General features: G+C 51.4%; 2 protein-coding genes across 9 annotated transcripts in view; both read left to right on the top strand.

Moving 5' to 3' along the window:
* The first annotated feature begins 1,877 nt into the window (after positions 1-1,877).
* Positions 1,878-7,788, top strand: LOC133357338 (uncharacterized). 2 transcript variants are annotated; one of them, XM_061575237.1, is made up of 2 exons: positions 1,878-3,436; positions 4,943-7,788. In XM_061575237.1, the coding sequence occupies exons 1-2, from the start codon at positions 1,985-1,987 to the stop codon at positions 5,174-5,176; spliced, it is 1,686 nt and encodes a 561-aa protein (XP_061431221.1). In that variant the 5' UTR covers positions 1,878-1,984; the 3' UTR covers positions 5,177-7,788. The 2 variants fall into 2 exon arrangements, 1 of the variants encoding a protein (XP_061431221.1); XR_009756959.1 differs by lacking the exon at positions 1,878-3,436 and adding an exon at positions 3,550-3,706 and having other exon boundaries at positions 4,943-5,072.
* Positions 7,789-9,212: 1,424 nt separating this feature from the next.
* The window catches only part of LOC133357253 (uncharacterized), a 29,697-nt gene continuing 29,418 nt past the window's right edge, over positions 9,213-9,491 (top strand). For all 7 annotated transcript variants that reach the window (XR_009756944.1, XR_009756945.1, XM_061575101.1 and 4 more), the window contains exon 1: positions 9,213-9,398. The gene's annotated coding sequence lies outside the window, so the exon portion shown is untranslated. The remainder of the gene's footprint in view (positions 9,399-9,491) is intronic.

Below are 9,491 nucleotides of genomic sequence, written 5' to 3'. Positions count from 1 at the left end.
GTGGGATGTTGGTGTGTGTGTGTTGAGTGTGTGTCAGAGGTGAGATGTAGGTGTGTGTGTGTTGAGTGTGGCAGAGGTGAGATGTAGGTGTGTGGCAGAGGTGGGACTGTAGGTGTGTGTGTGTGTTGAGTGTGTGGCAGAGGTGAGATGTAGGTGTGTGTGTGTGTGTTGAGTGTGTGGCAGAGGTGGGACTGTAGGTGTGTGTGTGTGTCTGGCAGAGGTGGGATGTAGGTGTGTGTGTGGCAGAGGTGGGACTGTGTGTGTGTGTGTTGAGTGTGTGGCAGAGGTGAGATGTAGGTGTGTGTGTGTGTGTTGAGTGTGTGGCAGAGGTGGGACTGTTGGTGTGTGTGTGTGTTGAGTGTGTGGCAGAGGTGGGACTGTAGGTGTGTGTGTGTGGCAGAGGTGAGATGTAGGTGTGTGTGTGTGTGGCAGAGGTGGCATGTAGGTGTGTGTGTGTTGAGTGTGTGGCAGAGGTGGGATGTAGGTGTGTGTGTGGCAGAGGTGAGATGTAGGTGTGTGTGTGTGTGGCAGAGGTGGGATGTAGGTGTGTGTGTGTTGAGTGTGTGGCAGAGGTGGGATGTAGGTGTGTGTGTGGCAGAGGTGAGATTAAGGTGTGTGTGTGTGTGGCAGAGGTGGGATGTAGGTGTGTGTGTGTTGAGTGTGTGGCAGAGGTGGGATGTAGGTGTGTGTGTGGCAGAGGTGAGATGTAGGTGTGTGTGTGTGTGGCAGAGGTGGGATGTAGGTGTGTGTGTGTTGAGTGTGTGGCAGAGGTGGGATGTAGGTGTGTGTGTGGCAGAGGTGAGATGTAGGTGTGTGTGAGTGTGGCAGAGGTGGGATGTAGGTGTGTGTGTGTTGAGTGTGTGGCAGAGGTGGGATGTAGGTGTGTGTGTGTGTTGGAGCTAATTGGGAGCGGTAGTGTTGTGGTTAGCGCGCTGCGTTACGAACCCGGCGTCCCGAGTTCGATTCCCGCTCACGGCCAACACCAGTGACAATTATCTGAACCGGTCCTGGGCCTCCCCTAGGTCGAATCAACCTTAATTGAGTACCCAGTGCGTTGTGTAAACATTGCCACTGGGAAGACAAAGGCGGCCGGGCGTGGTGTTGGCCAACCACCCCCTCGTGTGCCGTGCTGGCCTTTATAGGTGCTCGCTAACAGCACTTGCCCCAACAGTCTGTTAAGGCTATACGGGGGATCTTTGTCTTTGTTGGAGCTTATTGGGAGCGGTAGTGTAGCGGATTGCGCGCTGCGCGACGAACCCGACCACCCGAGTTCGATTCCCGTACACGGCTAACACCAATGACGATTATTTGAACCCGTCCCGGTCCTGGGCATTCCCTAGGTCGACTCAGCCTCAAATTAGTACCTGGTGCGCTGTGTATACATCACCACTGTGGAGACAAAGGCGGCCGGGCGTGGTGCTGGCAATCCACCCCTCGTGTGCCGTGACAGTCTTTTCACAGGTGCTCGCTAACAGTTCTCTCCCCAACAGTCTGCAATTGCCTCTAGGGCGACCTTTGTCGTTATAGTACTGAATAAGTGGAGTTTATATCGATGGTCAGTGTGCAATGCGCTACAAACCCGTCAACCCGCATTTAACTCCCGCTCACAGCCAACATAAGTGACGATCTGAACCGGCTCTGAGACTCCCACGTGTCGACTCAGCATTTAACGAGGAGCTGGTGCGATGTTGTGCAAACAGATCCACTGGCCGGACCTCGTGCCAGCCGCATCACCCCCTCGTGTGCCGTTTATAGGTGCTACTCGCTAACGGCACTTTTCCCGGCACTCTGTGAAGGCTATACGGGGGAGCTGTGTCTTTGTATCGAGCTAATGCGGCTTAAGCCCCGTCGCGTATTAAACCGAGCGGCCTCTCCTCGCCCAGCAGTAACACCGACTCCAGGGCCCGTGTCGCTCTGAGGCCCCTTCCAGCGCTTTGAAACTCTGCCGGGGCTCTAAGCCCGACACGTGACCATCGAGCGAGCGATGTTCGCGACGTCGTCCCTCTACCTGACGGCCGTGCTCTGCCTCGACACGGCAGCCAGAGCGTCTCCTCTCGCCGGGCTCAGCTCCTGGCACGGGCACCGCCTTCCTCGTCCTCGTCTTGCTTCCCTTCATGTCCCTCCTCCTCCTCCTGAAATCGGTGGTGCTCTTTCAAGTCAGGACTTGGCGTCTTCGCCTCTGTCTGGTGAATTTGCCTTGATGAAGACGACGCTGGATTTGCCGGGGTCGCCCGCAATTCCCGGCCGCAAGATTCAACAACCTGCGGCGCCTCTTCTGCACGACGCGCACTCGGGGCAACACAAAACGCAAGTTGCGAGCAACAAAGTTGACCTGTACAAGCGAATTTTTCTTGCTGCTGCTGCAGGGAACGCAAACTCAGCAGACGCCTCTGAGTTTCACCACGAGTCGACCTCTCACCAGATCCGTCCTGCTGACTACAAGATTGAAAAACAAAAAACCCACAGTGTGGATTTTGCTACTTTAACGAAGCAATTATTCTTCAAAGATGGAAGATTTCACAGGCAACCGGGTCACACGTTATTTGGGACCTCTGCTGCGACAGAAGATGAAGGTTTCAGTTCAACCAGGCAGCTAGAGGCATCAGATTATGAGCGGCCATTCCAGGTGTCATCGTCTGACTTTCCTGACTCAAAGGCGGCCGGTCTCTTAGCCAAAGGACGACACTCGGGCTCTGTGAGATCACCATCGATGCCTCCTCTGCCTCCGCCTCCAACATGGACCGATGAGTATGATGACGGATCTGCCACGTCAGCCCCGAGCCAGGAGGATGACGAGAAGACGGTGGTGGCGATGATGGCGGAAGACAACTTACTGCGAGGTGAGTACAAGAACAAACAGAAGAACGTCAAGGAAGTGGAAGAGGATTATGAGGGGCTGGAGAAAGAAAGACATGTGGAGGCCAAAAAGGATGGGCCTAAAACAACAGATACTCTACACACAGACACATTATTTCGAGATAATGAAGCGAAGGTGACAATTGTACAACAAATAGGCTACAGTGAGAAGAAAGACGAGGTGGAGGGATCCTCATCAGGCCAGTTGGAAAATACAAATCTAGAAGATGGAGGGAAAGAAAGAGAACACGAAAAGTTAAGTAAAACGGCGATATTCAAAAGCGAAACTAATCTCCTGAACGAGAAGAAAAAAGAGAACGCCCTCGACGAGAAGAGAGAACGCGCGACGCAGAACAAAGAGATCGTCGAAGGCTCACCGCGTGGCGGCCACGTGGCGGCGCGCGTCGACGCGACAGCGGTGGTGTCACGTGACGGAGCCGCGCGCTCTTGGCGGGAATTCGTGGCGCGCGCCGAGGGAGAGGAGAAGGAGGGAGGCGCGAGGGGTGGGGGGATCCTCACCCTCCCCGTGCACGCGCAGGACCTGCGGGCCGACGAGTGCCGCGCCATCCCTTTCCAGCAGGTGCGTGAGGTGGGGGCGGGGCGATGGGGGGGTTACCATGGCGACCGTGCGCGTGAGGCAACCGTATTGCGTGAGGAGGACGTTACCGTGGCAACTGCAAGGTGAGGGGTTACCGTGGCAACCGTGTGCGCGTGAGACGCGGAGGGTGCTGCTACCCGTGGCAACCGTGTTTGCCTGGCCAACCGTGGGATTGCTATGGAAGAGCTGAGATTGCTCGAGTTCATCAATCATTGGAGATTGCATTAAGTACAATAAAGTGACCACGAGAAGGTCAGACGAGTTGAAACGCGTTTGCCAAGTTTCACATGAAACAATTGCTTATGCTTACGTGTGTTTGTGTGCGTTTATATTTGTGTATAAATACATTTGCGTGTGCTTATATTCGTGTGTGTTTAGATTTGCGTGTCTGTTCACATTCTTGCGCGTGTTCACATTTGTGTGTGTGTTCACATTCGCGTGTGTGTTCACATTCGCGCGTGTGTTCACATTTGTGTGTGTTCACATTCGCGAGTGTTCACATTTGTGTGTGTGTTCACATTCGCGTGTGTTCACATTTGTGTGTGTGTTCACATTCGCGCGTGTGTTCACATTTGCGTGTGTTCACATTCTTGCGCGTGTTCACATTCGCGTGTGTTCACATTTGCGTGTGTGTTCACATTCTTGCGCGTGTTCACATTCGCGTGTGTGTGTGTGTTCACATTCGCGTGTGTGTTCACATTCGCGTGTGTTCACATTTGCGTGTGCGTGTGTTCACATTCGCGTGTGTGTTCACATTCTTGCGCGTGTTCACATTTGCGAGTGTTCACATTCGCGTGTGTGTTCACATTCTTGCGTGTGTTCACATTCGCGAGTGTTCACATTCGCGTGTGTGTGTTCACATTCGCGTGTGTTCACATTCTTGCGTGTGTTCACATTCGCGCGTGTGTTCACATTCGCGCGTGTGTTCACATTCGTGCGTGTGTTCACATTCGCGTGTGTGTTCACATTCGCGCGTGTGTTCACATTCCTGCGTGTGTTCACATTCGCGTGTGTGTTCACATTCGCGTGTGTGTTCACATTTGCTTGTGTTCACATTCGCGTGTGTGTTCACATTCGCGCGTGTGTTCACATTTGCGTGTGTTCACATTCGCGTGTGTTCACATTCGCGTGTGTTCACATTCGTGTGTGTGCGTGTGTTCACATTCGTGTGTGTTCACATTCGCGTGTGTGTTCACATTCGCGTGTGTGTTCACATTCGCGTGTGTGTTCACATTTGCGTGTGTTCACATTCGCGTGTGTTCACATTCGTGTGTGTGCGTGTGTTCACATTCGCGTGTGTTCACATTCGCGTGTGTTCACATTCGCGTGTGTTCACATTTGCGCGTGTTCACATTTGCGTGTGTGTGTTCACATTCGCGCGTGTTTTTATTCGCGTGTGTGTTCACATTCGCGCGTGTGTTCACATTCTTGCGCGTGTTCACATTCGCGCGCGTGTTCACATTCTTGCGCGTGTTTCTATTGGTGCAGCGCGTGTGGGTGTCTGGCTGCGAGCCGGCGCTGGTGGACAACGCCTTCTGCCTGGGCCACTGCGGCTCGTTCCACGTGCCCCGCGCGGGCGGCACGGCGCTGGCGGCGTCGTGCGCGTGCCTCCCGGACGCGCAGGTCGCGCGCGCCGTCTCCCTGCGCTGCGGCTCCGGCGCGCGCGCCACCGTCAGGCGCCGCGCCATCAGCGTGGTGCGCGGATGCGCGTGCACGGCCTAGCGGCGCCGCCGGTCCTCTGCCTCTTCCCGGACTCGTCCTCCTCCTATTACTCTTTCTCCATTTGCGCAACCGAGCCGCGCTGGTTTCCGTGCCGAGCCAGCTTCGGGCGGCGTGGCTCGGGGGGCACTTGGGTGGTTTTTTTGTCCCACTGCTGAAGCCGAACCGTGCCACTGACGTCGCTCGGCACGGTTAATTACCAATGGAAAACCGCCAGTACCGTGACAGCCTCGTGCTACCTCAGCTCGGATGTTCCTTTGGGAAAAGGGGTAATTTTGGGCAGCTGTGCTGGGAAATGTGAACGTTTTCCCAGGCATGAAAAATACGTTGTATTGTAACACACCACCCAAGACAATGCAATTACATATAGCTTTCCCCTCTGTCAGTATTGTGAGATAATTTCGGTGTTTTGTACCTCAGAGATGGCAACCCCAGCACCACCATGGGCTGATGAGGAAATCGAAGCTCAAAACACGCAAAAATAAAAAGCAGCTCTCATCTGGAAGCTAGGGTCCACTTAACACAGAACCTCTTCAAGTACATGGCATGAAAAAGGGTCATTTCTAAAAACGTCACCTGTTATATAATGTATTTCTTTTAAGGCCACAGTGTTCTTGACGCATGTGTTGAGGTTTTTCTGCAGCTGAATTCCCGTCGTCATCACCGTGCAGCAGAGGTGGGAGGTCGACGACCACTGGATGTGGAAGCATGAAGAGGTTTGATAATGGCCTTTCAGATTGTATTTAGTTCATCTCTAAGATTAATTTATCAAAATAAATGTGAAAATACGAGAGAGAATGATGCATCTGAGGTTCATCTTAAACCCCATTCCCGAGGACAAATGCGTTTTGGAAAGTCTTACAAAATCCATGCGTATGCATGATTTTTCCGTCTTACAATCTTGTAATTGTGCAACTGGGCTATTTTCCAGTTGGCTCTTAAACTGACCGTATTGGCATTGCAATACCAATCAGAGTACTTGATGTTTTAGTGCCAGAGCAATTAAAAGTTACTTAATGCCAAGTATAGATTTTTTTTTTACATCGGTTCATTACGAAGAGAATGGACATTTTATTAAAGTTAATGACCAACAAATGACGCATTTGATTTAATGACTAAGTAATTGACATGTCATTCGTCAGTGTTATGCGTTGCTTAGTTGAGAGAATAATTGCTCGTTGTGTGTTTAAATATAATGATTTGTACTTGTAGTTTATTGTGACAAGGCTTAATGAAGCATTGACTCTAAAACTGCTTTACATTTGCCGCATTAACGTTCAGGAATTTTTTTACATATTGTTAACATATTGTAAATGTTAACATATTATTAGCATACCTTATGGTTTGTTTCTAAAACAATGGTTTCGTGTGATCGATTCATACCCTGATTTAGCGAAACAAGTATTTGGTGTCCTCGTGAGCCTATACAGTTGCAAACGTTATAGGGTGCAAGAGAGTGACTGAAGGGAGATGATAATATATGATAATCGTTTACTGGAAATCGAGGGCTTAATTTCTCAGAGCTGGAAAGGATTGGGTGGCACGTGATCAGTTACCACAGCTATCGGTAGAGGTGTACTGGATGCGGTGTGCAGGGTGTGGAAATATTCGCCAACTCAGCCAGGCCTGGCTTAAATTAAGCCCTTCGTGCAATTGAGAAGCAATAATCACCTCTCATCCATCAAGTCACTCTTTAGCACCCTGTCACTTATTTTTTTTAATTAGAGCGCCACACTGGATGTGAGCAGTTAAACCGTGAATTGTAACGTAAACCTGAAGGCCCTTCGGTTTTACCTGTTTACCAATCACGCCCCTTACAATGGATTTCGGTGCTCTTTGTGCATAAGAGCTGTGGCCAAACCGCGACTCCCAGTCCAAGAAATTCGCTCAACCGAGACTGCTGAGATGCAACGTTTCGATGTAAAGCTGTGTGAAACAGCAAAAAAATAAGCATCTGTTGAAGCAGCAGCTGCTGCCCGGGACCGCTCGCCCCTGGCAGCGTAGCCAGATAATTGAACTCCCCCGGCAGCTTCTGCGGATTTCTAAATTTAAACTCCCGCAGCCAATCAGCACGAGCGAAAGAAATCAAGTGAAAAGTCCCGCGTGCTTTGGGAGCTCAGCCACGTGGAGGGTTTGGTTTGTGGCTCGGAGGATCACAGGAGCTTTGGCTGCCCCTGATCTGAAACATTTAGCTTGTCTCGGGGTATTGTGCAAGGTCCCTCTCCACACACAGACCAGCTGACGTTAACATTAGTAACGCTGCCATGTATACAGCTTAGCATACAATATGGCACAGATGTTGAATTACTAAAATGATCTTACTAACCGTACAAAACGCAATGTATCAATGAAGAAATGTGTATTGTGTAGAACTTGCTAACGTGACGAAGTGACCCTGTTTAAGGGCCGTAACATATCTAAAATAAGCTCGTTATTTATGAAAGATTTTCGTGACGATCAACACTTTTTAAATGTATTCTATATACGTCTTCATTGTGGTTGTGACGATACATGCCATGAGCACACGTGTACTCCTGTACTGTGTAATTATGTATGCTCATAATTGCATGTGAAATTACGGAGTTTTTGCACAAATAAATATTGGTGACACCGTGGGTCTTATTTCTGTGTATGTGTTTTTTTACGGTTGTGCTGTGTTTGTCGGCATGATGTCCGACGTTTTGCTAAAATGCTGCTCTGAAGCTCCCAGCCCATCGTGTGGAATAGAGTACTTTGGCCGTGTCCGTGAAATGGATAATTATATCATTGAGTCAGCTCGTCACACACATTTCGTTACACGTGGTTGCGGTTCGGCGAGGTGGCCAGCAGGTGGCAGTACAGCAAGTGAGTTATAAAATTTCACTTTCAGACGCTTTCAACGTTAGACGCTCGTATTTGTGGGTTTTTTATTCTGGTTTTCCGGTTTCCTCCGAAACGAAGCCAACAACAGTCATTCACGGAATTGGCCACATCCCAGGGTAGCAGCACCCTCCCTGACGTGAGGCGTGGGACTCAGCGAGGCTATCTTGCATTATCGCATTGTTATCAACACTCAAGCAATGAAACGCGTCTGAGAGAGCATCACCCGAGGAAGATGGAGCGATTACATAAGTTGATTTGCAGAGGCTGGGTGGAATGTTACATCGGGAGATCGTGAGAAATGGAGGCAGCTTTGCGAGTTCTTCATCCAGCAGTGGATTGATGAATACTGGATTACAAATGTCAACCCTCTCAACATCCCGTTGGACTTTTTTGTGTTTCTACGTTAGCAGTGGGGCAAAAGGCACGTTAAAAAAAAACTCAACATATTCGTCCAGAACATAGACAACCCACGTTCTACGAAGAAGGGTCATGGTCCGAAACGTCGCCTATTATATATATGGCAATGCGTGCGGTTGCCCAGGGGGTGGCGTGAGATGCCAATGGCTGGTTCCGGAACCGCTCGCGTTGTCAATGCAGGTTCCGGGGCCTTGAGTGTAGTCTATGCTGGTTCCGGGGCCTTGAGTGTAGTCTATGCTGGTTCCGGGGCCTTGTGTCTGTTTAGTCTATGCAGTTTCCGGGGCATTGAGTGTTGTCCATGCAGGTTCCGGGGCCTTGAGTGTGGTCTATGCAGGTTCTGGGTCCTTGAGTGTTGTCCATGCAAGTACCGGGGCATTGAGTGTTATCCATGCAAGTTCCGGGGCCTTGAGTGTAGTCTATGCAGGTTCGGGGGCCTTGACCGTTGTCCATGCAGGTTTTGGGGCCTTCAGTGTAATCTATGCAGGTTCCGGGGCCTTGAGTGTTGTTCATGCAGATTCCGGGGCCTTGAGTGTTGTCCATGCAGGTTCCGGGGCCTTGAGTGTTGTCCATGCAGGTTCCGGGGCCTTGAGTGTTATCCATGCAGGTTCCGGGGCCTTGAGTGTGGTCTATGCAGGTTCCGGGGCCTTGACCGTTGTCCATGCAGGTTTTGGGGCCTTCAGGTGTAGTCTATGCAGGTTCCGGGGCCTTGAGTGTTGTCCGCGTCTCGGTGTCCATTCATTGCTGCCAGTCGACGTTTGTGTCGGGGCTCGGTTCGGTCGATGCGGGCGCCGTCTCTCTGTGCTCGTTCGCTTAGAAAACAACAACAACAACAACGACGACGACGGCGGCGGCGGCAGCAGCGGGGAGGAGGAGGAGGCCAAGGCGTTGGTGTAGGCGGCGGCGAGAGCCTCCACCGGCAGGCGAGAGGAGTCGGACGCACGGGGAGGTACAGTGGCGACGTCCACTCCGGGCGCTCGCCTCGACAACAGCGCGAGACGGAGTTCACGACAGGCGGCGGCGAGCCACAACACAACAACAC

The sequence above is a fragment of the Lethenteron reissneri genome, chromosome 57 (genome assembly GCF_015708825.2).
Source record: "Lethenteron reissneri isolate LAM-NWPU_2019-01 chromosome 57, ASM1570882v1, whole genome shotgun sequence".
In the NCBI taxonomy this organism is placed as follows: Eukaryota; Metazoa; Chordata; class Hyperoartia; order Petromyzontiformes; family Petromyzontidae; genus Lethenteron; species Lethenteron reissneri.
Note: the sequence above shows the minus strand (reverse complement) of the source record. Positions and strands in the feature narration are given on the sequence as shown.

Coding starts and splice junctions, on each gene's coding strand:
- LOC133357338 (XM_061575237.1), top strand. CDS start 1,985: ATGTTCGCGACGTCGTCCCTCTACCTGACGGCCGTGCTCTGCCTCGAC. Junction 3,437..4,942: donor GCGCCATCCCTTTCCAGCAG/GTGCGTGAGGTG, acceptor CTATTGGTGCAG/CGCGTGTGGGTGTCTGGCTG.